This window comes from Chinchilla lanigera, unplaced genomic scaffold (genome assembly GCF_000276665.1).
Source record: "Chinchilla lanigera isolate Chin_1 unplaced genomic scaffold, ChiLan1.0 scaffold00131, whole genome shotgun sequence".
NCBI lineage: Eukaryota > Metazoa > Chordata > Mammalia > Rodentia > Chinchillidae > Chinchilla > Chinchilla lanigera.
The window spans coordinates 1,929,540-1,957,335 of record NW_004955532.1 but is presented as its reverse complement, the minus strand read 5'-3'; the positions used below and the strand labels follow the sequence as shown (position 1 = coordinate 1,957,335).

The window sequence follows — 27,796 nt, the reverse complement described above, 5'->3', positions numbered from 1 at the left end:
TTACCTACTCATCCAAGAATAAAGACACAGGACAACCATTTTTTTTCCAAGGTATTTCTTTTGTAAAGGAGCCAGATTTGGCAACTAGACTGAAAATCTTCCAAAATTCTGTACAAATGTGTAATATACAAATATACACAAGGCTTTTGCCAAGGAAAGACATCACGATGACAAATGACAGAGGTGGCTTTGGTGTCACCACCTAGGACACCTCAAATTTCCAGGAAGAAGGGGCCACAACAGAGACTACACATGTAAAATGTACTACATTACACTATGTACACTGAAGTATAAAAAGTCCACCATCCCCTCCGGTCTGCTCACAAGCCCTCAGGCAGGAAGGATGGAAGGCCGTCTTCCAGACAGCCCGCATAAAGGAGCTCCCGTGTGGTGGGAAGGAGAACCCTGCAAAAGCGGAGTGGTTCACCCTACAAACTGTTAGCAGCACAAGGCGTTCCAGACGGTGATAAGAGCGCATTTGGGCAGGGCCCACTCCTTGTGCTCTTGGTCATCTTTCTCAGCCTCATTCCATCTCAGTAAATCGAGCAAACATGGCTTTCCGAACAGCGTCTTTGTACGAATCGGCACCTGACAACCCATATGCGCTGCCTTTGGCTCCCAGGCCAGCTCCTTTTAGCCGGACTTGAGCCTGGAAAAACAGAAAGACCGTCAGCAGCTGGCACGTAGGGTGTGGCCTGCTCCCACCTATCCTCCAGCCTCCTTTTTGCTGAGCAGGACCACCCACTGGAAGCAGCAAGTTTCATATGAAGACAAGTTTTCTATGCTGGAGACCTGGAGTGGGTTTAAAGCCTGGAGCAATAAAATGGGCTAAGTCAGCCAGGTGAACCCACATCCTCCACTCCTTGTCTGCTTAGTCAGCATCCACGCCTGGTAAGGGCCCCAAAATATTCCACAGAATCGTGGGGAAGACCTGGTAATTAATTACAGGCACGAAGGGTGACCTCAGCAGATCTCACAGACACACAATAAGACTCTGACCTCAGCCACGCAGCTGGGCAGAGTGGGCTAGGCCAGTCGGGGCTCACCAACTTAAGGATTTCTTCTCATGGATGAAAATCCCACTAATCTTTTCAGTATATAAGGACAGTGAAGTAAGGGAAGACTGCAGGGAAGAACCCCACTCAGCAACAGCAATGCTGAGAGGGGCTTGGGGATCTAGCTTAGAGGTACAGTGCCTGCCCAGTAAGAAAAAGGCCCTGGGTTTGCTCCGCAGCAATGCCCCCCCACCAAAAAAAACCCCACCACCCAGTGATAACATGACCTGCACCTTTGTGCAAAGGTAAGGAGGCTGCTGCTGGGTCCCACACCCTCTGGGCACTCAGCTCATCTCTCCCACAAGCCTGTAAGCCCGGGCGTGACGCCCAGCCCTGCTGCTTACCTCAATGGGAGCCGTGATGCCTTGACACTTCCTTCCCAAGCCTGAGCCTTCCCGCCAGCCCATGGCCTGCAGCATCTTGTTGCCAATGTTACTGTGGTCAATGCCATCTTTGGTGGGCTGCTCGTAATTCCTGCCAGTGGCAAACACACAGTTACTTAAAACAGCCCGAGCCCCAGCTAATGAACTGGAAAATGGTGCACATCACGTACACAGTGCCAGCATCAAACTGCTTCTTGCGCTTGGGCTCTGGAGGCTCTGGAATGCCGTATTTCTCTCGTCTTTCGGCAGCTCTATCTCGGTATTTCATCTATGTGGGAGGAAAAAAACACTGCTAGAAATATCCACACTTCCATGTGTAAGTCTAATGCATCTTGACTTCAAAACTTTCACTCTAAATATTTTTAATCTAGAGCTTGGTTTTTTTTTGTACAGGGACTCGAACTCACAACCTTGCGCTTGCCAGGCAGGCACTGTGCCACTGAGCTAGATCCCCGGCAGAGCTTGGTTTTTTAGTGTGACAGTGGTTTTTTTTGGGTACTAGAAACTGAACCCAGGGTCTTCACCCTGAGCTACACCCCTCGCCCTTTTTTATTTTGAGACAGGGTCTTACTAAATTCCTAAGCAGCCCAGGCCAGAGCTGAATTTGCATTCCTCTGCCTCAGCCTCCCAGACTGCTAGGATTACAGGTGTGAGCCACAACACCTGGAGCATGTGCGAAGTTTAAGGGTATATTTGTGGTCTTGTGCACCCTCATAAAGGGACAGCATCGGACTCGTAACATACATAAAACCTGGGTATACCTACATGAACTACAATGGCTAGGGGATAAATCCTTTTAACCTGTCCCCTGATCTGGAACCAAAGGCTACACACAAAAGCTAAAGCTAAACTGAGCAGTGTTTTCTGCCCACAGGCCCAGGCACTTGGGAGGTTTAGGCAAGAGGACCGCTAGAACCCAAGAGTCCAGGACCAGCCAAGGTACTACAATGAGACCCTGTTTCAGAACAAGCAAAAACAGACTGAAATGAAATGAGAGTCACTCAAGGCAGATAATCCAAAATAAAAAAAATTTTTAAAAAAGCAGGCAGATAATCCGAAGACAACCTTCCTAGTGGCCACTGTTTCTCATTCACCTCTCTCTCCCTCAGCTCCAAGGCTTCCAGCTCCTGCTCGCTCAGCCTGGATCGTCGGTAGATGTCCATGTTTTGCTATGTAAGAGATTGTTTTACAATTAGAGTTCAGACCACCCTGATGTGACATATCTTAACATTATCACTATTTATTATATTTTAAGAGCCAAAGCCCAATTCCGTACACATAACATCAAAACCAGAGCCTGGAGTATGTGGAGAGGTTCCTACCCCTCTCCACTCTATTCCCCGGTACATTCCCACAAGGCAACCACCACCAACAGGTCACTACTGAACTTTTTTTTTTTTTTTTTTTTCTGGTACCGGAAATAGAACTCAGGACCTCGCACTTGACAGACAGGCGCTGTGCCGCTGAGCTATACTCCTGGCCCCTACTACTGACTTTCATCATGGTCAGGACACTCTCATCATCTTACTGCCTTCCTTCCCCACCCCCACCCCGCTCAGGGAAGCAAGGCAACCTTGTGTAAGTCGGAGAGCTGCTGGTGCCTGATCAGGGCATCTCTGTTTGGGAACTGGCGACGGCAGAGCAGGCAGGCCATCTTCTTCCAGTCAGCAAGCTTCTCTTCCTCACTTTCAAGTCTCTCTACCAGCTCTTCCTCATTGTCACTGTCGCCACTGTATGCAGCAACCAGACCCCTCTGGGGACAAAAGGAGGATGGGTTATTGGAAATGCACAACAGGAAAATAACAGTGGCTCTGTACCTGGGGCAAGTAATGCCTGATCCACAATGTGGGAGAATCCTGATTACTTGGCATCATTTTTTAGTAGTGACTCACATTTAAAAACCCAGTTACAACAACAAATCAGAGTAATGGCCCAGTGAGACCAGTATCTACCTAGCAGAGTAAGCTTTTTCTTGTGTTAATTTTCTCTTTCCAGACCATTAAAATTTCTATCTACAACTAAACTCAATTAACTGAGATTACGAATTCAGGTTTCATTCACTGCTCCATCACACCTGCCCTCAGGTACAGAAAACAAATCCCTGAGTATGCGTTCTATGTGCAGAAGCTGCTCCAAATACCCCCCAACTGAGCCTACATCCAGTTTTAAGGGGAAATCTCATTAGCCAAGATGTAGTCAAGACTCCAAGTGAAACATAAACATAAGCCACAGACACAGTCTTTAAAACACGTTAGTACTTCCTTACTTTGAGGGGGTTCTCCTCATCTCCATTCCGCACCAATTCTGGGATGAGCTGCTGCCTTTCCGATAAGGCTCCCTGGAAAGCAAACAAGCCATAAATAAGCCTCGGGTTTTACACAGACTTCCACTAAGAAGTGTGGCCGGTCCTGCTATTGTTTGTTACCTTTTTCTCAAAGAGAGCAAAGCCAGCATCTGCGGCAGCAGATTCTCTCCTTTCTTCTTCCCTCAAAGAATTGACAGGTTGAAAGCTGTTTTTAAAATTTTCTTTCTGCTTGTTTAAACTTTTGGCCCAGCGTTCCATGTCTTTGGCGATCTAATACCAAACAACAAACACCACCCCAGAACATTTAGTTTCCTGCTCGTGGCAATGAGCCATTAAGGATCTTATCTCAACACATGGCCTGCAAGAAAACCCCCTTTTACTCTTTCACCTACAGGACTTCCACAGACGCTACTGCACACAACCTACAAATACTCCTTAAAAGCCCACGTACTTCCAGAGCCCTCCCCCAATGAAACTCGGTCTTGCACATGCCAGGCGAAGTGAAACCCCAGCTGAACCCTCAGCCCAAGTTTTTTAGAGTCTAAAGAAAGCTGACACAAATGGTACAACCAAAAAATGAAGAATGAAGCCACTCAATACACCAAGAAGAAAATTACAGGTTCCCCGGCTGGTTTACAGTACTCTTCACCTGCTGAGCTGTTTTGCTCTTAGGTTTCTCCTTCTTCTCTTTCCCCTCTTTTGCAGGAGGCAGGCCTGTCTGCTGGTGAGAGCCAGACTCTGCAGCTGGCACATACGTCTCCTTCTCTCCATCCCAATAAAGATACTGCTGTGTTAAGGAATTGTAGTAGTACTGGAAGAAGAAAATACAATTAATGCAGATTTTCTCCTGTCTTTTTGTTTCCTTTTCCCAGTTCTGAGACTCGAGCCCAGGGCCTGCACACTGAACTACATTCTCACGCCCCCCTTCAAAATTCTGAGACAGGGTTTCAGTCACTAAGTACCAACTGTCGATAGTCACCTTTTAGGAACATTCCAGGGTATAAACTGGAGAGGAGCAGTATGCCTCCACACACCCTAGGCTCTGATTTTAATGCTACTTGTGACGCCCAGCAAACTTCCTGTTATGGTGGTGCTGAGGACTGAACCCCGCAGGGCCTTGAACATGCTTGGGAAAAGCTCTACCAATGAGCTGTACCTTAAGCAAACTTTAAAAAGCCTATCAGGCCAGGCATGGTGGGTCATGCCTGTAATCCCAGCACTTGGGAGACTGAGGCAGGAGGATTACTGTGAGTTTGAGGCCAGCCTGGGCTACAAAGTGACTTCAAGGCCAGCCTGAACTGCATAGTGTCTCAAAAAACAAAAACAAAAACAAATACAAAAAACAAAAAGCCTATGTCAAATTTCAAAAAGGTTGCTTTTTGACAAAAAAGTTAAACACACAAATATAAAAAAATGCCAGTGATATTTCCTGCCCAGAAAAAACCTTCATTATACCCTGGTATGTCCAAGGATGATAAACCACCTAGCAAAGAGGTGTGAAACTTTTGGGTCCAAGTAAAATTTGGTTCTTTCCCAAGAATCTGGCTCTCATCAATGTAATTCCTGGGCCTCCCTAGAGGGCACCCAGAGAATACAGTGTGTCACTTCTTTCCACAGGCAGTTTATACAAACCAAGTGGCCAGAGTAGGTGGACATATCAGAGACATACATTCTCCATAACAAGAGTTCATTCACCAGGAAGGACTCCTAGGCCATCAGAGGACCGTGAACACCAGCAAAGGAGCCTGGAACGAGGTACTGCTAACGGAACCCAAGCTCAATGGAACTACCACAGAGGACAGGTGACACCTCTCCTCCTCTCTATTCCTGTCACTACCTGCTCAGCAAGGACCTGGGATGAGTTATCTATAATTTTCTTCCAGGCAAGGTGGTGGTTAAGACACAGAAATCACAATTTCTGACCGCATTAACGAAAACTGCCAGGGAAACGATCAGACTACACAGACGGAAGTGGAAGAACTGCAGAGGCTGGACCTGCTCAAGCAAGTCACACACAGCTTCACACTTTCCTCTCTTAGAAACCGCAAGTTCCTGTTATAATCTATATATGTAGCTCCTGGTCATAAGAAGCTATTTATGGAGAGTTAAAGTTGGTTTTTCCCTTTAAAAATAAAACATCACTTGGGATTTAGCTCAGTGGCACAGCACCTGCCTGGCAAACGCGAAGTAATGAGTTCGATTCCAGGTACTGGAAACCCCCCCCCAAAAAAACAAAAACCAAACCAAACCAAAACAAACAAAAAAAATCACTCCACAGATTTGCTGCATTTCACTCTCAAGAATACATGGTATGTTAAGTAAAAGACGCTAGACATGAGGTCATATACTGATTCCATTTACATGGAATATCCAGAAGAGGTAAATCACAGAGACAGAAAGTAGGTTAATCGTTACTCAGGGGAAGAGAAAATGGTAGTGACTGGAATGGGTATGGGGTTTCTTCTCGGTGTAATGAAAATGTTCCAGTTCTTGGTATAATGAAATTGGCTAGGGTTGGTGATTGCATAACACTATGAATACACCACGAATCCCTTCATTATACACAATAAATGGTAAAATTGTACATTTTTTTGTTGTCTTTTTGAGACAGGGTCTCACTATGCAGTTCAGGCTCGCCTTGAACTCACTTTGTAGCCCAGGCTGGTCTCAAACTCGCAAGGATCCTCCTGCCTCAGCCTCCCAAGTGCTGGGATTATAGGCATGTGGCACCATGCCCAGCCAAAATGGTATATTTTATCTTAATTGAGGAAAATGTATAGAAAGAAAACACATTTTAGTGCTCGCTCTGGCAGCACATATACTAGAAAGAAAACACATTTCAAAACTTCTAGTTAGGGGGCTTTACACAAATCTTGGCAATATTGCCTCTGATAAAGGCAATCAGAACAATGGTTATGAAGCATGAGGGTGTAGACTAGAAAGGGGTATGAACAGCCTTTCAGGTGTGCTGGGAATGTTCTGAGTGATGGTATATATATATGAGTATGCACGTATCTAACCACTCAAAAGAACCGCACACTTTACTCTTGTGCATTTTCCTATATGTACATTATACCCCAGAACTTTTCTGAGATAGCACCCTGTATTGGCCAGGTTGCCCTTAAATTTGTGGCCATCTTGCTTCAGCTGCCCCAGTAGGTGGTACTGCAGATGTGTGCCACCACACCCAGCTACCTCAAAACATTTAACTTTAAACTCAAAAGGCAGGAAAAAGGCCTGTAATTCCAGCACTCTGGGCAATTTAGTGAGACAGTCTCAATATAAATAGGCCCTGGGTTCATATTCATATAACTTCATATAAAGGCCCTGGGTTCAATTTCAAGTACTATGCCAATAACAAAACAAAACAAACACTTGAAGTAAACATTACATTCTGATGGCTAAAACTCATCTAAGGGACAGGGATACAGCTCAGTGGTAGAGTCTGACACCCAGCACCACTACACCCAATTAATAATAAAATCAAACTTATTGGGTCATATATTCCTTTGCAGGGAATTATTTTATCTCATGCCTCATAAATGTACAAAGCAAAAACTAAGATCCTTCTAGTGAAAGTGAGGAAAATATCACTCTTACTTGTGAGTTGGGGTCATAATAGAGCCCTGTTGTTGGGTCATAATAATATCCTGAAGATTCATCATACTGGTAAGTGGATGTGTCTGGTACCGCTGCAAAAACAAAATCCAGCAGTCATTCCAGGTAAGGAAATGCCTTTATTTTCAATTCTAAGCCAGTGAGACACAGCAGGCCTTAATGTTTTTCTCTTCATTCCCAGGTGTCCCTCTGTCATCCATAAAGGGAGAGGAACTTTCATTAACAAAGACAGCAACTAGGACCTTCTAACTCTCAGCAGCCCCATAAGGTTTAGCTTACCATATTTGGTACCAGGAACTACACCAGTGGGGGAAGCAGCTGGGGCCTGTGTACTTGTGCTAGTGCTAGGCTGTGCTTCCTCAGTCTGGAAAGAACAGCAGCTTCAATATAATTTCAACTGTAAAGCCTTTTAAGAAAACTAAATCACTGCAATCATCCAGGAAGAAGGGATCTCCTGACAGACACACCACAGCAAGGGTCCAAAGCAATCCTTCAAAAAACACATGCCGACAACTTTCTAAAGGTCAAGCTGAAGCATGCACAAAGTTTAAATATATCCTGTTCATAATTTTATATTGGAAATATAAGCACAGACACATAGTAAAATTTCATTAATACTATGAAACAAAGAAAAGTAGGTTGGAAAGTGTACTATTCAACTCAAGTTCATACAGCAGGAAAAGACAGTATTTGTACAGCAACACAAAGTGTCCTCAACAATCACAAGTAAGAGGACAGGATTACCGGAGAGCCAGGTGGGTTGGAGGTCTGATTATACAGCTGGGGACTCTGGGACACTACAGCTGCAGAGGTGGTAGTCACTGCTGAGCAGATGATAAAGACGGGTTAGGCAGACCTAAGGCACTGAACTCCAAGCTAAGTGTAATACCCAATTTAATCTTTTTTAAAAGGTTTAATACTTGGATTTGAGCCCTGCCTTGTTACTGCTAGATAAACAGTCTACCACTGAGCTACATCTCCAGGCTTTAAAAAAAAAATTTGTGACAGGGTCTTGTTAAATTGCCCAGGTGGCTTTAAATTTAAAATCCTCTTGCCTCAGTCTCCAGAGTAACGGGGAATTAATAGTCCTCTGCCAAAAACACTGGGCTTTCTTTTCTTTTTTTGGTCTTTCTGAGACATAGTCTCACTATGTAATTCAGGCCACCCTTGAGCTCACTCTTTTTTTGGTCTTTTTGAGACAGGGTCTCCCTGTGCAGTTCAGGCTGGCCTTGAACTCGCAACGATCCTCCTGCCTCAGCCTCCCCAGTGCTGGGATTACAGGCATGTGCCACCATGCCCGGCCTGGCTTCACTTTCTTATAATTCAACTAGAACATGATACACCAAGTTAGGAAAGTCATTATTACAGAAGTATGACGAAGTGAGTCTTAGTGACACAAACATACAATGTACACTGCTTTGTGCTTCGTGTCTATATCACCACTGCTTTTCCTCTTACTTCTGGACATACTGGGCTCTGGTTGAGCATTGTACTACGTAGCACATATGTAAGCTACTTCCGTGATTTGTTTGGATCTATGAATGTTTGTAATGTGAAGTCTGTTTGTACCTGTGAAATTTCACAACTTGAATGTTCATAAGTTGGGAACTTACTGTATTACTATGACCCTTCTGATTGATGTCTATCATCTCTCTAAAGCCACATTCTTTGTTTTTTGAACTTATGTGGGCACTAACAATTCCTAATAACCAGGCAGGGAAACACAGAACTGAATTCCAAAAATAAAACACATCACGAGATGGTCTCTTAGAAGTTATATTGGTTCTTGGTGTACACAAACAACCCTAACCCTTCCAGAACCTTGGGCAGATGGTGACAGCCTTGAATACGTCCCCTACATTCTTGCAGGGATACAGACATAACTTTGGGTCTAGTCAAGGCTTCTAGACATAGGGGCTGGGGATTTAGCTCAGTGGCACAGCACCTGCCTGGCAAGCGCGACGTCATGAATTCCATTCCCAGTACCAGAAAAAAAACCAAAAAAAAAAAAAAAAAAAAAAGAAGACATCTAGGCATATTCCTCAACCACAACTGCTTAAACCAAAACTAAATAGGAGATAAAGTTTACTACCTGATACAGAGGACGCATCGGATTCCAATCCACCAGCTTGTTGCTGATAAAACTGCTGGTAATCCTGTGAGTACTGAAGGAAAGTCTGCCATTAAAAACTATTATTCTGACATGCATTATTATGCAATCTAGAAGTTGAATGCTGGTCAAATAGACCTACCTGTGCATACTGGGCATAACCATCTTGGCCTGGCTGCAAGTAACTGTAGTCAACACTGCCTCCTTCACCACTTTGAGACTATAAAATGTCAAAGAAAGGGAAGCAAAGACAAACTTAGTGGACATCAAGTAAAGAAGCTAGGAAGTACTCCCTGAGAACATCCTTGCAGCTTTCTATTACAGGTACCAAAGAAGAGGTCATGTCTGTGAATTTGGGCACCATAACCACACCACCTTGAGCAAAAAGAATGTGTCTCTTACCTGGGTAGATGACCACTGAGCAGCAGCAATGGCTGTACTAGCCACAGAGAAGGCGCTGACCCGGTTGCCATCTGGGAGGACCAAGTCTCTGAAACCAAAGATCAAATCATGCATTGTATGCCACTCAATTATGCCCCCAAGTAGTGCCCCATACTGCCAAGGGAGCAGTGACTTGTGTTAGTCTCGTCAGGTCTCAAATGCCAGGAAGGCCACATTTCATGGGCAAGAGTCCCTGTAGTACCACTGCTCTACTTTGTAACTCCCACATAGCAAGGCACTTGTTGGATGAGCAATGTATACATTATTAGACAAGGGGAATTTAGAGTTAGACTGAAGCACTATAGACATATAGTGCTGTTCTTTAAGGAAAGGATTCTTCCTGGACAGGCTTGCACTGCACTGCTGCTGTTCACACGTTCTTAGCCCATCTGCCACACTTCCCTTTGTCCTGCTCTGAAACTGTTTCTGGCAACTGCTACGGGCGGGTTATAGAAGGGAGAGAATAAGTTCTAAGAGAAGACAATTATCGTCTTGGCCTTGAACTAGGGAGGAGGGTATTGTCTCTGTGTATAGGGCCGGGATTGGAGACCATTTGTCAAAGCACTGCCAGATAAATGTGCAGATGCAGCAGTTTGAAATGACAATAAAGTCACTCACTTTCTGGCACTTTTTGCAAAATCAACCCCAATAGTTTTCCCATCAATCTTCAAAGGAGGATGGAGGCTCTGTAGTATCTGAAGCAGCTGAGAAGCATCCTGAAAGACAACATGAAGAAAAACAAATTGTCAGGCAGTAAAAAATTTCTCCGTACCCATTCAAGAAATACAGCTACTTTTTTTTTTTTTGGTTTTGGTTTTGGTTTTTCTCCGGTACCAGGAACCAAACTCACGACCTTGCGCTTGCCAGGCAGGCGCTTTGCCACTGAGCTAAATCCCCAGCCCCTAGCTACTTTTTTTAAAGCAGTCATTTCTTATTGCATTTACATATGAAACTTTGAGAAAAGAAATACTTCCAGGATGTGATTATTACTAAAAAAAAAAAACAAGCCAGGAGCACCAGGGATATAGCTCAGTGGTGCAGCACCTGCCTGGCAAGCACAAGGTCCTGAGTTTGATTCCTGGTAACAAAACACCCAGGAATGCCTGTAAGGAGGGTTGCAAGTTCAAGCATAGTCGGGGCAACTTAGAGATTTAGCGAAACCATCTCAAAAGTTCAAAGAAAAAATTTAAAAGCCTGGGGATGTAGCTCAGTGCAAAGCCCCAGTACCCACCCCCAAAACAAAACAAAACTCCAAATCCCCCTAACAATGTAAAACAAAGCATGAAGGACTACACTGCAGCTCAAACTCTAGTTCTACCAGTTCTCAAGAAAAGCACAATTTTTAGTACTCATCAAAGAAGTTAGTCCCACAAGCCGGGTATGGTGGTGCACACCCATTGTCTGTCCTAGCACCTGAGATGCTGAGGCAGAGGCAAGAGGAGTTTGAGGTCAGCCTGAGCCACACAGCAAGTTCAAGGCCAGCCTGGACTACATAGCAAAACCATGTCTCAAAACCATCCCTCAACCGCCCCCCCAAATCGATCCTATAACTTAGCACTGCAATACGTTACTATGTAGCCTTGAACCTTGGGCTCCAGAAGCCTCATACATAGTATCAAAATAGGATGAACCACATTTACCTCTTAAAATTGTTTTTAAATTTTTTCCTTGTTTGGTGCTAGTGATCAAACCTGCCCTTTACCACTGAGCTTGATCCCCAGGCCCCACTGCTGTTTCTTTCAAAGGAAAGAGTCAATGAGAACCTCACCATTGCAGAAGACAGCTGCACAAAAGCAAAGCCTCTGTTCTGCTGGGTTTGCTTGTCTTTTATGAGACGAATATTATTGACAGCTAAGGACGCGTAGGGAGACAGTGCTGTCATTATGGAGTCCACTACAGTATGTGGAGCTATGTTCCGAAGAATGATTGCTGCAGAGGGAAGAGACGAACAATACAAACATCATCCCAATCACCAATGCTTTTCAAAATAGGCTTAAAAACGAAGAAACAAACAAACAAAAAATCAACTTTCACGAGTTCCTAATGTATTTTTTACCCTAACATGGAGAAAATTCTTAAAACCAATCTTTTATGAGATAACCGGAAGCTGCTGCTACTCACTAAAAAAAAGGCAAGGGTACCAAAATGTCACTTTTGGGTACCAAAAGGGTACCAAAAGGTTCACTTTGAAGACTGAAAGATTATACTATAACTTACTATCACAGTAGTAATCTACAGACTGAACTGACTCCGTGGTCCCAGGTGGTACTTCCTGTTCAGAATCTAGAAAGAGGAAGAGAATCAATTGAAAACAAGGCAGATAAACAGTATATTTTTAGTAAAGGAACACATCAAAACCCCAAAGTTTTATTCTAAGCACATCTAGCAGTTAAATTATTTTTTTTTTCCTTTTTAAAGGATTTGTGGCTATAGTAAAATCCTCTACATTCCATTTTCTGTTGTTTGAGACAGGGCCTTACTATGCAGTTCAGGCTGACCTTGAACTCACTATGTAGCCCAGGCTGACTTCCAATTTACAACAATCCTCCCACCTCAGCCTCAAGTGCTGAGATTACAGGCGTGCACCACCACACCTGGCAGAACCCTATCATTTTGACATGTTTAACATAGACTGCAAACATGGGGCCAGGGCAGGATTGGCATTGCTCTGAGATAGCAAAAAGCAAAAGCAGAATGAAAACCAAGTAAGCAAATTTGATTTTGGAAAACAAAAAGCATTTTCTGTTTTGTTTTGTTTTTTTTTTGAAGACAGGGTCTCACTATGCAGCCCAGGCTGGCCTTGGCAGTCCTCCTGCCTCTGCCTCCTGAGTGCTGGGATCACAGATGTACGCCACCACACTTGGCTGAATTTTTTGTAAACACCGGGAGCATCTACCTAGCCTACGATAAAAGGCTTAAAGAAAATGTGCAAGTTAACTGTTTAACTGTCCTAAAATCTACACTATTCCTCAGCTTATGGACAATAATTTCATTAGCTAGATTTTACTGCATTTCTCCAACAGCTGAATTCATGCTTACCAAACTTGTCTGCTCCACATCGGAAGCATTTCAGTCTTTTCCTGAAATTGTTAAGGCAGCACTGAAAGAAAAAATGTAGTGTTTATAACTCCTGTTTTTTTTTTTTTGAGACAGAGTCTTGTTATGCAGTTTAGACTGGTCTCAAACTCAATGATCTTCCTTCCTCAGCCTCCCACGTGCTGGGATTACAGATGTGCACCACCACACCTGGATCTGTGATTATTTTTCATATTAGGCTAGGCTTTTTAGTAACAATGTGAATTAGAGAAATAACGCCACAGCCAAGTCCAGTAACTAGTACAAAAAAAAGTAAGAGCCAGGGATGCGGGCGCACACCTGTGATTCTAGCTCTTGGGAGGCTGAAGCAGGAAGAACACTGTGAGTTCGAGGCCAGACTGAATTATATAGGGAAACCCTGTCTCAGAAAACCAAACCAGAACCAAAAAATGCTCGCAAAAAGGCACCCTAGTGACAGGGCCCAATAAAACTTTCTGTAGTTACGTTCTCAAGGATTTCTGTTATCACTCTCAAGAGAATATGCCAAAGTTGAGAGCTCTAGAAGTCAACAAACAGTAAGTGAAACATGCTTGAAAGTTGTTTTTTTCTTTGGTGGTACTGAGGATTAAACCCAGGAACGTGCTACCACTGAACTATAACCCTAGCCCTCCCTTCCTCCCTTCCTCCCTCCCTCCCTCCTTCCTTCCTTGAGACAGAATCTCTCTCACTTACCCAAGCTACCCTAGGACTTGTGCTCCTCTTGTCTCAGTAGCCACCACAGGAAGTCCCTAATCTTACTGGCCTTGCAACTCTAATCAAGTATTACACTTTAATGCCTAAAATCTTAACTGAAAGCTCTCAACTTGGCTCCATACAACAAAACCTCTTATGTTCTAACCATTTTATCCTCTTATACCACCAAAGGAGGACCTACAGAAAGTCACAAAACACAAAAATTACCTTACCATATGAGCTGGTAATCACGCTCTTACTAATCTCCTTTTTCTGGTCATCCAACAGAAAAACAGCAAAATCCTAAAGATTTGCTTATTTCTGAAGGACACATGCTTACCTTATTACAAAGCCAATCTTCAAACTTAGGTCTGGGATTGCTATAATGCATTGCAATGTGCTTTCCTTGAATCACCAACTTTTTCTGTAAGAAAAGAAGTAATTAGTTATTCCCATTGTGAGGAACGTGTGTCCATTTTCCCAGGGCAGAGCACACTTCGGAAAAATCAGTGCTCTGGAATTAATGGACAACATACGGGGAGGACCAACCACCGCCACCTATACTCTGCCCATCCAATCCTTCAGATAGGCAGTAAGAGAATGGGATGCGGAGTAAAGGTAAACGGAACCAGGGAGTGCTGAGAAAGCTGCCAAACACTAAACGCTGACATGCACCAGGCCGTGTCTCCAGCAGAGACAGAAGTCCTAACATTCAGCATTGACAGGCTGCCTGTGAGTGACAGTCTATTTCAAAAGCAGAAGACAGACCTCTCCCAGTCTGGAGTCTGTCTCCTGTGTTAGCCCTTAGCATGGTGTCCTTGGGCTTTGCTTCACTTTTTCCCAGTCCCTCATCTTTATGCAAAGTAAAAACCTTTGTATTTCCCCTTCCCCTAAAAACTGCTTCAGGATGTAGCCTTTGGGAGGACAAAGGGAGGGGAACATATTTTTAAAGGCAATCTGATTATAACTTTTCTCAGGAAGGACTGTTCTGAATGCCACCAACTCTAAAATAGCTAACAGAGATTTCTTCCTGCCAACTGCAACCATGTCAAGTCCTAGGTGTTTTTCATTGGAACTGATGGTGCTCGCTTCAGGATGAATAACCAGGAGGCCAATGAAGTTTCTTCAGGGGGTAGGAAAAGTTCGTAACTGTGTACCTCATCCTTTAAGTCAACCCAGTGACTAAAAGGAACTTAACTTTAAAAGGTCCAAACTCCCAGCTCAATCAGTCTAGCTAAGAGTAGGATTGCCCCCAAAGAGCCTTCATTTAATAGGAGGATCTTTTCTTTCTTTTTTGGAGGGGGAGTGGTGGTGGCCTGACACTACCAGAACAGATGAGGTAGCAGTAGCAGATTAGACTTCCAGATTTCTAAAAATAGTTTAATTTCTCTAAACACGTATTATTGTTGATCAAATTGAGTAATTTGGCTCTCAAAAACTCTTGAATATTTAAGACATACTGTGAATTTTGTCTCTGTAATACCTAAAGGCAAGTCTGCATATCTTGCCAAGAGGGAAAGAGCTGAAGGGCCATCCACTCACTGTGACGTACAGAAGCAAATATAAGCTGGGAGATATGTCAACAGATCACCCTGCTAGGAGGGCTGTGTGTTGGGGGAGACTCCAAACTACCACTGAGTTCCTAATCCTACTGGCCTTTATTTCTGGAGTGAATTTGAACTATAATCAAGTGTTACACATTAATAGAGCTTTGTATACATTAAAATTGTAGAGACTTTTAAATGTCTTATAGGCTTTCATTCCTTAGGAGTTTTAAACTCCCAGGTTAGTCATTCTGAAACATCCACTGCATCAAAATGATGCCATCAAGAAAATGGACTCACATAAAGCTTGTGTATGTTCGGGGTTTACTCGGATGGTATCTGTGGTATGAAATGAATGAAGATCCACTTCTACAAGATAACGTCGTAACTTCTGAGTTAAGAAACTGACAGTCTTAAACATCAGTCATTCAAGATGATACCCTCTTATTAGTGAGTCTTGTTATAAACAGTGATATTAATAATCAAGAATTCTTATTCATGGACAATTCAATCATAAAACACTGTAGAAAAGTCAAGAGTTTAACAAACTTCCCAAATGCTTTTAGTTAAAGGCATTCAGTATTGCACTCTGAAATTTTTGCAAAAAATTTTTATTTAAGTGCCAAGCACTAAACATCATCTTGACAAACTGAAGAATACTTCAGTTAACACTACATCAAAGAACCATCAATGATTTAAACAGGCATTAGATATTCTCAGGGAGCTTAGGATGTTAATGCCATTCTAATTAAATTAGATTGCAGGACACAGCTCCCAGGGTAATCTCATCAGACTTACTGTTCATAAATTCCACTAGGTCCTTAAGTAGTTCCTGAAGACCCACCTGAGCAGTTATGCCTCCAAGAGGCCCTGTGGTCTCCAGGCAGAAATAAGGAATTAATTATAAAACTGCGTGCCACCGAGTTCCATTATATTCTCTTCACTGTTAAATAGAGAGCTTGATAATACTAAGATTACTCTCAATGGATATAATGAATAGGAATACAATCAGGTAGGGCAAAAGAGAAGATTAAGATATTTTGATAATTACCAGACAGGTATTCAGTAATTAGAGCACTGCCAGGTAACCATGTTTAAAGCAGAACAAGTTCTGCAGCACAGTATTTCATACTATATTTATTCTAGTAATGTCAATTTTAATATATACAAAGCTTTTTTTTTAAAGTCACTCCTTTGGAACAAACCACTCCTTCGACCTTTTTTTTTTAATTGTACAGACTTGTTCCATTTTCATGAATATCTAGACTTGGTGAGTGAAGCAACCTGATTGGCTTCCATCCAGCTGGTAGCATCTTGCAAGTGATAAAACTCCACGAAGGCGAAACCACGGCTTACACCTAGAGACAGCATTCAGATATAGACGGGATACTCGTGTTAGTCAGTTCCTTTATAACAGGTCAATCTCTCTCCCACTGCTTCAACACTGCGTGACAAAGCCAATTGGGAAGCAGCTTTACAAATGTGACTTGACTTGGGGATCTTCTTGATACTTTGCCATGGCAAGGAACAAGCCGCCTCAACTAAATGTCACTCGATTTGATTCCACGCTTAAAGTAACCATGCAACAGACTATGAACAGTCAAAGAGGAGTTTACACATCATTACTTACCTAAAGAAAAAAACCCTAAAACCAAAGTTTTTAGAAAGTTCCTCAGATGTTAACATCGTTTTCAAAGTGTCACATTCCTTAGCCATGGCAAACCTTTCATTCTGAATTCATGTGCTTGAAGAATTGGGGAATATTAGGGTGTTCTTCAGGGACTGAGGTGGGAACGGGGAAGAGAACAAGAGCAGTAGGAACTAAGCAAGCACTCACCTGTCTTCCTCTTCATCAGCCTCACATCTGCAGGCTGAGGGCCTTCAAAGGATTCCATCATTTCTCGAATCTGCACAGGGTTTTACAAATTTACAGTTAAAGCTTAGGCATGTGGGCCGGGGATGTAGCTCAGTGGCAGAAGCGCCTGCCTGGCAAGTGCGAGGTCCTGAGTTTGATTCCCAGTACCAAAAAACACCAACAAAAGCTTAGGCATGCATCATTTTATACTTTTTTTTTTTTTTTTTTTTTTTTTTTTTTTGTCTTTTTGAGACAGGGTCTTGCTATGCAGTTCAAGCTGGCCTTGAGCTCACTTTGTAGCCCAGGCTGCTCTTGAACTTGCAGTGATCCTCCTGCCTCAGCCTCCTGAGTGCTGGGATTACAGGCATGCACTACCACACCCAGCTCATTTTATACTAAAGAAAATTCAAGTAACAGGGGAGGACATGAACTGTTTAGCCAAATTTTTAACTCTTATCACCAAAATGCAATTATCCTTAAAGGCATAAGGAACAGAGGGACTACATTCCATAGAAATCAATGTATTATACCAGCCTCTAAGGTATTCATTTCCTGAAGGTGTCTCTCAGGCATAATTTGTTATGATATACAGGCTTGCTTACTACCTGTCATCCCCCAGGTTTCCCTCTCTTACTCTCATCTCATCGTCCTTTGTTCTACAGGACACAGACAGAAAATGAGACTGAAAAGAGCAAGGGATATGTTACTTTCTTCTACGGTACATTTAAGCAAGAATGAATAGCCAGAAAAAGACACACTCTCAAGACAAACATCTGATATACCACAATGTAAAAAATAAGTAATTTTCTTACACTCATTCACATTAATAATGAGAACAAGTTTCATAACATTGTTAAGTTCCTAATAAAAATGAACATTAACTGGGCATAGAAGAAACTTCTGGCTGGCAGGTGTGTTGTAGATGCCAGACTAATCTCTTCATTGTAAAAGGCAATGATCAATACATTAGTCTTAGGGGGCTGGGGATTTAGCTCAGCGGCAAAGCGCCTGCCTGGCAAGCGCAAGGTCGTGAGTTCGGTTCCTGGTACCGGAAAAAAACCAAAAAAAAAAAAAAAAAAACAAACAAAAAAAATACATTAGTCTTAGGCCAGGCGTTGCGGCGTAGGGCTGTAATCCCTGCACCCCAGAGGCTGAGGCAGGAAGATCACTGCAAGTTTGAGGCCAGCCTGAGCTACAGAGTTCAATTCAAGGCCAGCCTGAACTACATAGTAAAGCCTTGTCTCAACAAAACAAACCAACAAACAATACACTACTTCTTCATCAATCATGTAAAAGCAGTACTTCCAAGAAAAACAGATTCTCAGGAGCTTAGGATGACAAGTGTCCTTACTTCCCAGTTAGGTGCAAGATTATACGTAGTCAATGTGATATGTATATGTATCGATACTCCACAATGAATCTATTCATTGTGTATCACAAATATACACAGATAAAAATGTTTAAGAAAGAAAAAACAGGGTTGGGGATTTAGCTCAGCAGCACAGCGCCTGCCTGGCAAGTGTGAGGCTATGAGTTCGATTCCTAGTACCAGAAAAAAATAAAAAATAAAAAAAAAAGAAGAAACACCAGGGATACAGTTCAGCGGCACAGCACCTGCCTGGCAAGCGCAAGGTCGTGAGTTAAGAGTCCCAGTACAAAAAAAAAGCCGGGTGTGGTGGTGCACGCCTGTAATCCCAGCGCTTGGGAGGCTGAGGCAGGGGGACCATTACAAGTTTGAGACCAGTCTGAGCTACAAAGTAAGCTCAAGGCCAGTCTCAACTACATAGCAAGACCATGTCTCAAAAAAAAAAAAAAAAAAAAAAAAGAAGCCACGTTCCCCCCTCAATTACATACAGTCAACTTTCATTATTCACAGATACATATTTGCTAATCTGGCTACTCACTGAAATTTATAATCCCTGGACCAATACTTCTGTGCTCATCTACAGACACAGTTGTCTAAATGCTCATGTTCCTAGCTGATATCTAATAAGGCAATACTTTGCCTTGCTTAAATTTTCATATTGCAAACAAGTGCCTAATACCCCGAGTCCCACAATTCTGTACCTTTTTTGAGTAATTTCATAGTTTAAAATGGTTCCCAAACATAGCACTAAAGTGTTGCTAGTGTTCCTAAGCAAGGGAAGGCCTTATGTACCTTTATGGGGAAAATGTGTGTTGGGTGTCATTCAGGCATAAATTATAGCCCTGTTGGCTGCGAGTTCACTGTTAATGCATCAACAATATATATTACATAAGGCATCTTAAATAGGAACACATAAAGCAAGTTTGTGTACTGAGTAGTTGGCAAAAATGGAGCAATGGAGTATTTATGGTGACTTTATGAAACATAATTACCATGAATAAGAAGAACAGATTATTACCTATTTTCTTACACAAAAGTACTATACTAAATTAACATGATAGTGCTCAATCTCATACTTGGAAACATAAAAAGAATTAGTCACCAGTATAAACGTAACCACCATCGAAGTAATGATACAGTAACACACACAGTAACATAGTAACCAGAGCTATTACTCTAAGAGTTTCCATGTTGCAAGGGGGAGGGTGCTAAAGTAAAAAGGAAACAGTAACAGGTGATACACTAAAGTCTAGGTTTTCCTGGTACCGGAGAAAAACCAAAAAAAAAAAAATAATAAAGTCTAGGTTAGTATAAGTTTCTAAAGAACTTTTTTTTTTTAAAATGGAAGAACACTTATTTTTTCACTAAGATTTTAGGCAGGCATGGTAATGCCTGCCTGTAATCCTAGCAGTATGGGAGCCTGAGGCAGGAAATTTGCAAGTCTGAGCTCAGCCCCTAGCAATTTAATGAGATGCTGGCACAGAATAACAAACAAAAAGGTCTGGAGATGCAGCTCATTGTGAAGGCCCTGGGTTCAATCCCCAGCACCAAAAACTAAAATAAAATAATAAAAAATCTTGACGCCAGAACTAAATAGCTGGGTGTGGCGTGCATGTCAGTAATCCCAGCATTTGGGAGGCTGAGGCAGGAGGATTGCTGCGAGGCCAACCTGGACTACAAAGTGAGTTTAAGTCCAACCTGAACTGCATAGCAAAACTCCGCCTTAAAAAACAAAAACAAAAACACCCCAGAAACAAAATACAAAGGAAGCTGTTTATTAGGTTGCTGATTAAAAAAAAAAATCAAACTGACTGGTATTGTGGGTGATAGAGGGATTGATGGCATTTTATGCAGACAGATGTTCTACATACATTTTACAAATATTATCTCAAAAAGCAAATTTTCTAAGACTATTGCACAATATCTAGGAACCCCAGAAACTACACTTTGAAAACAAACCTTCTGATGGTAGCGACTCTGTCTAAAGATAACCGAGAGATACACAGCATCACAATTCTGCCCCATTACCAACCACTAGGACAGGCCCTAACAGTCACCAGGCGCGGCTGCTCCATGCTATCTACTGCCCCTGTGGGCTCCCAGGGCCACACAAGCTGATCAATCAGCAAGCCCTCCTCAACCTGTATCCTTACGGCGGCTGCCCCAGTTCATCTCTGCCCTCTCCACCTACTCCCACCACTATAAACCATACGGCCTCTCCTACCAGGCAAACTTCTTTTTTTCCAAGCAAACTCTAGTAACTGTCATGCTTAGCTGAGCTTTCAGACTCCTGCCACCACATGCTCCCCCGCCCCATTTCTTGCTGTAAAATCCCTAACTATGGGCAAATCAAGCTGATTTTAAGGCCTTATTTAGCTTCAGCACCTTTCCATTTCCATGTCTATTCAAATGATTCCCCTACCTAGAGGGCCATTCACTACACTCTTTTCCCAAATTCCCTACCAGGACAAAACATCCCCCCCACCCCTAATCAAACTCAGGACCTCGTGCTTGCCAGGCAGAAGCTATGCCATTGAGCTTTATCGCCGGCCCAGGGCAAAAATTTCTATTCCTTAACAATCAGCTCAAATGGCTGAGAATATAGCTCAGTGGTACAACACCTGCCTGGCAAGCGAAAGGTCCTGAGTTTGACCCCCAGTACCAAAAAAACCAAAACAAAACAACAAAAAAAGTCAGCTCAAGCCTGGTAGAGTGGCACATGTGTGTAATTCCAGCACTCAGGAGGCTGAGGCAGGAGGATCACTGCGAATTCAAGGCCACCCTGTACTATAAAGGGAGACCTTGCCTCAAAACACCACCGCCACCACCACCAACAAAGCAGCTCAACTCCTCGGGTGTGGTGGCACGTGCCCATAATCACAGCACTCTGGGAAGCTAACACAGGAGGAACACAAATTGGAGCCCAGCCCAGGCAATTTGGTGAGATCCTGTCTCAAAGTTAAAATAAAAGAGCTGGGAACGGGCTGGGGATTTAGCTCAGCGGCAAAATCGCCTGCCTGGCAAGCGCAAGGTCATGAGTTCGGTTCCTGGTACCGGAGAAAAACAAAAAAAAACTAAAAATAAATAAATAAATAAATAAATAAAAGAGCTGGGAACATAGCTCAGTGTGAAAGCCCTGCACTCAACCCCTCAACACCACAAAAATTAATCAATCAGGATAACTAGTATCTCTACAGAGTTATTCCTAATCCTCTACTAACAATCTCCTTTAAATAAACTTCTGAAAGCCGGGCATGGTGGTGCATGCCTGTAATCCCAACACTTGGGAGGCTGAGGTAGGAGGATCATTGTGAGTTCAAGGCCAGCTTGGGCCACTTAAGTGAGTTCAAGGCCAGCTTGAACTGCATAGTGAGACCCTGTCTCAATAAGGACCAAATAAAATAAATAAATAAATAAACAAACAAACAAACAAACTTCTGAAACCCTTCAGCAAGACCTTTCAGTAGGACTACTTCTAATGACAACCATAAAACTTCCCACTTTTTTTCAGGGGAGCTGGCTGGTTACCAGGAGCTACATCTCTAGTCCTTTTTTATTTTTTGAAACAGAGTCTCCTAAGTTGCTAAACTGACCAGTCTGGGCTCACACTTGGGATACTCTTTTTTTAATTTTTTTTTGGTTTTTCTCTGGTACCGGGAACTGAACTCACGACCTTGCGCATGCCAGGCAGGCGCTTTTGCCGCTGAGCTAAATCCCAGCCCCCTCACACTTGGGATATTCTTGTTTCAGCATCCCAGAGTGCCAGAATGTCATGCCCAGCTCTCCTCCTCATCCCCAACTTTTTTTTTTTTTTTCAAAGACATAAATTTTTGCTAGTAGTCCAGGCTGGCCTCAAAAACTCCTGGGTTCAAGTGATCCTCCTGTCTTTGTCTTCAGAGTAGGTAGGAACACATAGGTACATGCTGTGCTGGCAAAGCCTACCCCTTTCTATTCTGCACTGTCATCATCATCTGCTGACCTTAGCTATTCATCCATGTGCTTTTTCAAGGCAGGATCCATGGCTCTGCATCACCATGACATCTAACACAGTACATATAATGTAGAAGGTGTGCAGCAGATTACAAATAATGAGGTAACTACCTACTATGAGCTAACACTGTATCTCACATTCATCACAAGCATTATTTCCAGTGTTTAGAAATCCAAAGTTGTATGCATCTAATACTTATCTTCACCACTGCCTAAAATTTAGTATACTACTTTACTACAGGACAATAGGTACTAGCAAAATGCTCTCCATTTATACTTTTAAGAAGTATTTTTCAGCCAGGCATAGAGGCACACATCTGTAATGCCTTCATTTGGGAGGCTGACGCAAAAGAACTGCCACAAGTTGGAGGCCACCCTAGGCTACATAGTGAGTGTTAAAGGTCAGCCTGGACTACACATCGAGACCCTGTCTCAAAAAACAATTATTCCCCCAAACCTTTCACCACAAACACTGGCTAAACAGTATATACTATATTTAAAGGGTAGGAACACAAATTACTTCTTTATGGAAGTTTTTTTTCAGTTATCTATTGTTTTGTGGTAGAAGTGAGACATGCATGCTGATAGCCACAGTGTAGGTATTGCATGGAAGTCACAAATATACTGCTCTTAGAAGAAAAAAAACAGTAACAAAAACATAGTGCCCTGGGAACAGATGAAGAAGAAATTTTAGATCCCAACATTCTGGGCAGCTGAGGCAGATCTCAGGTTTGAGCCCTGACTGTGCAACATAGCAAGACCTTGTCTCAAAACAAAAAAGAACCACTATGAAGGCCTTGGCTTCAATGTCCAATACAATAAAAACAAAACAAATAGGCTGCCTGATGGATCACAGAAAGCTTTACATAAAGGAGTATTCAAGGAAAGTGCACACTGGTAGAAGAACATACATGTCGAGAGACCCTCTAGGGAAGCAGGTGGAAGATGTGGCTAGAAGAAAGGGGTGAGCAGAGATGCTGCTGGAAATCAAGCAGTGCGAAGTACACCACAACCTCACTACCCAAGAGAGTGAGTCAGAATGAGCCTTCCTTTTCAAGAGGCTTCCTTGAGGTTTCAAGTGGATACTGTATTTCTCATCAACTCAAAGGTTATGAAGAAAGTTGTTTTTATGGATATGTCCTCAATAATCAGCTCAATAAAAATATACTGATCATCTTCTAAGAGCTAATAAAGAATTAAGAGATCTTGGGGCTGGGGATTTAGCTCAGTGGCACAGCGCCTGCCTGGCAAGGACGAGCTTGTGAGATCGATTCCCAGTACCGGGGGAAAAAAAAAAAAGAAATGAGATCTTAAGGAACTTTTGAAAAGGCTATGTTGATTTTCATAGCCCAAAAATGTGATAATTTACTCCTGTCACCCTTTTTTTTTTTTGAGACAGGGTCTCGCTATGCAGTTCAGGCTGGCCTTGAGCTCACTCTGTAGCCCAAGCTGGTCTCAAACTTGCAATGATCCTCCCGCCTCAGCCCCTCGAGTGCTGGGATTACATCTGTGTGCCACCACACCCAGCTCCTGTCACGCTTAAAGACAGAAATGTATTTCACTAGCTGAGATGTCAGTATCAGATAATACTGCAAGAAGCTCCAAGTTCACTGTGTCATCAGAACTGTGATTTTCAGGGCCGGAGATAAAGCTCAGCAGCACAAGCACCTGCCTGGCAAGCGCAAGGTCCTGAGTTTGGTTCCCGGTACAAATAAATAAATAAATAAAATAAAATAAAAAAACAGTGATTTTCCTTACATCGCTCTCTGTGATGGTGATGGGAAGGCCGCGCAGCATGATGGTCTTGCTCTCTCTCTCATCACTGATGTCATGCCTATAGTCATGCTCACCATAATCACCATCTGAATGGTAGCCATCTTCAGATCGGTCACTGTTCCTTCTTTCACGCTCTCTCTGATTCACAATAAACAAAATTAAATTAAAATCATCCTACACCCAATAAATAAATAAATAAATCCTATACCCTTTGATCCAGACTCTCCACTCCTAGAATTTACTGAAGAAAAAAGTCAGGGGCTGGGGATTTAGCTCAGCGGCAAAAGCGCTTGCCTGGCAAGCACAAGGTCGTGAGTTCGGTTCCCGGTACCGGAGAAAAACAAACAAAAAAAAAAGTCAAATATGGTAAGAATATTCCATGTCGATGTTCACCTCAGTGTTTTGTAGAATAACCTACCATACAGTATACGAACACAGAATGAATAAAACTTAAAATGAAAACAATCTAAAACTGTTTGTTATATGCAATATTAAGATTATATGATATAAAAAAAGCAGTGTCTCTATATACTGAAAGAAATGTGCAAAGGAGGTATGTGAAGATGACTAAAATTCTGTCTCATTTCAAAACAGTCTGAGGCAAGCAGCGGGCTTATACATTATAACCACACTGTCTCATCTTTAAAATGGGAATAACACCTACTTTTAGGGTTATAGTGAGACCTGAAGGGTTCACGAATTCAAATACTCAAAAGAATATATGGTAAGTCCTAAGTAAATCTTGCTATTATTTCTATTATCCAAGACTCAAGTTATCTGTGCAAGTTATAGTCAATTTAATTATATTTTATAATAGTAGAAGGTTCAATTGTAATACTCAAAAGGAGAAGTTCCCTCTAATACTTTTTTTTTGGTGCCAGGAATCGAACTCAGGACCTTGCACTTGCCAGGCAGGTGCTTGTGCCTCTCAGGTATATCCCCGGCCCCTCTAATACTTCTAAATACTTCTCCTGTACGTATAATTCACAACTCTAATAACTCCATGAACAGTGGCTGGTCACTCACCTCGGGACTATCATAGTCTCGGTAGTCATCGTATCTATCACCTCTTCGATCATCACTAGATCTTTTATAATCCGAGTCCCTCCGTCTGCTTCTGGATTCACGCTCATCACGGTCATCCCTGTCTATGATGGAACCGTATCTTCCACTACGCTCTGTTCTACTCACTCTGCCAGAGAAAATAATTTTCATTTAATCTGTAGCAAATCATTAGAAATATATACAAACCCTCCACAGATCAATTTTTAAGATACATTTTAAAAAATCCAAATAATTTAATATATCCCTTAAAATTTACTACCAAGGTCTACTTTCCAAAATGGTCACTGGAAAAATATCTATGTCCCTACTGTAAAAATAACTTTCAGGAATTATACTAAATAAAAAAATACAGCTACCATATATTTAGGTTGAGTTTTTAAGAACAGGTCATATTCCCAAAGCTTTTTCTTCTGGTTTCTCAAGCCTATAATCTACCCATTATTGTTTTCATTTCCAGTGCAGATCTTAGTGAACAAAGATAGGAAGAAAGCATTTACTCAAAATTTACCTCATTTCAGAGTTCATCCTAATATACTTTCAAGTTACCAAACCTACTACTAAGTGGACCAATAACCTAGATGAGCTAAGGCAGTCTCTTCCATCAAGCTGTTACCCAAGTAGTTTTGTTTTTCTTTTGGAGACAGGGTCTTGCTATATAGTTCAGGCTCGGCTTGAACCCATAGCAACGCGACTAACTCCCTCAGCCTTCCGTGCTGGAATTACAGGTGTGAGCCACCATGACCACCGTAAGTAGTTCTTTTATACACACAGGTGGATGCTATCTGGTTTATTTTTGGTTACTCACAGACCTGGGTATCATAGGAAATTATAACGTTAAGAGGTTTAAATCCATTGATCACAGATGAAAAGTTCTTTCATAAATTACTTATCAGATTCATAAAACTGTGTAATAACACAAAGGAAAGAATTATAAGAGACTCATTTAAATTGAGTATGGTATAGCCCTCCAAAGTCTTCTTCTGTCATTCCTGGATTTTTCCTTAGAACCTAACTAATAACTATTCACAGAAAACGCAAATAACCTCCCCAGTTGTTTTGGTGGGAGGTTTGCAAGTAGCCAATCCAAGAGCATTATTCAGTTCTCCTTGCTGCTGATTGGCTACTGCCCTGTAACCCATCTTGCAGATACACCAGTGTTCCCACATTGTAACAGGTGGCTGTACCACTGGTAGCTATTTCTAGTTTTCTCAGTTTTGTTCTTAAAGCTCTAAGATCCCTTAAATGCACCAAAATGCCCTGTACCTTCGAAAGCTTTATTAATACGGTATTTCATTAAATTAAATTACATAACTGCGGGAGACATGACATATTTAGAGTTTAAACTATAAAAATTTTTATAGGCATTTTTCTGACCATATCTGAAATTCACAGTTTTTCACAATTCACAGATGCTCTAGGAATGTAACCTCCACAAATTTCGGAGGTCCACTGTATATAGATTTAATAAAAATAATTCAAGTAAGTAGTCTTAAGGATATTTCATGTCATGAAGTATGGGACGGAAGACAGCCTAAAAGGGTAAATGTTAATTCAGTAAGTTATGTGGAACTAGACTGCTGTTGCAGCATTAAAATGATGACAACATGTGACATAAAGAAGTCCCTCTAGGCAGTTAAACTGATCTATTACAAGGACTGGCCTCAATACTAAAAAGGTTGGTGACTGAATAAGAAAAAATGCATTTAAGTCAAATGGTGTGAGGGATATGCATAGTCGACACAGCAGACAAATGCCCTCCCCTCTTAATTCTCCACTAACTCTTTGGGTCTTTCTTCTTTCATGTAACCCATGGTTTCGGGCATTCCAACTCTGCACGTATGGACCATTTGCTATTTAGGGGTAATAACAGACTGCTTGCTGCAGCTAGGCACTCATCTTAAGGTTTCTGTACAGGCTGTTGCTGTTGTTCGCACTTGAAATCCTCAGTGGCCCACCCCATCCTGCCCTCCTTTTCTTAATTCTTTCTTACTTAATCTCCCGACCTTAAAGAGAACTTCCTCCAGGAAGCTTTCCTGGTTATGGTCAAGGGAAAAAAACCACTCTTTCTATGTGTTCTAACCAAACACATAAGAGTGTCTAAATTTCTACCACAGCACAGTTTACACAGCACCTCGCCTCTCTTACTACATTGCAGTTTGTGACAGCAGCATCAAGGTGCTTATTAATCTAGTCAATACCTGGCACAAAACAAATGTTGAAATATTTGTTAGAGTAAAACAATTTTAAACGTTGAGCCAGGCATGGTGCATGCCTGTAATCCCAGCATTCGGGAGGCTGAGGCAGGAGGATCCTTGGGAGTTGGAGGCCAGCCTGGGCTACAAAGTGAGTTCAAGACCAGCTTCAACTGCATAGCCAGACCCTGTCTCAAAAAAACAAAAAAACCCCGAATATTTCAGTCTCCCACTTAAGTCTTATGTATTTTAACTTACCTCTTGTCTGAACCCATTGTCCCACAGAAGATCTAGCAAAAGGTTCCAAAAGGTTCAAATTTTATTTTTT

General features: G+C 42.2%; 1 protein-coding gene across 1 annotated transcript; it reads right to left on the bottom strand.

Moving 5' to 3' along the window:
• Positions 1–38: 38 nt before the first annotated feature.
• Rbm5 (RNA binding motif protein 5) lies at positions 39–27,796 on the bottom strand (the record flags this gene model as incomplete). The annotated part of the gene is given in 24 exon segments (XM_013507632.1): positions 39–649; positions 1,400–1,529; positions 1,609–1,706; positions 2,533–2,607; positions 3,012–3,191; positions 3,705–3,776; positions 3,864–4,013; positions 4,393–4,554; positions 7,344–7,435; positions 7,641–7,725; positions 8,106–8,185; positions 9,454–9,526; positions 9,614–9,691; positions 9,874–9,961; positions 10,531–10,628; positions 11,681–11,841; positions 12,130–12,195; positions 12,952–13,012; positions 14,021–14,104; positions 16,509–16,582; positions 17,062–17,131; positions 24,194–24,349; positions 25,238–25,403; positions 27,727–27,796. Coding segments are annotated over 24 exon segments (2,442 nt in total). The 3' UTR covers positions 39–523.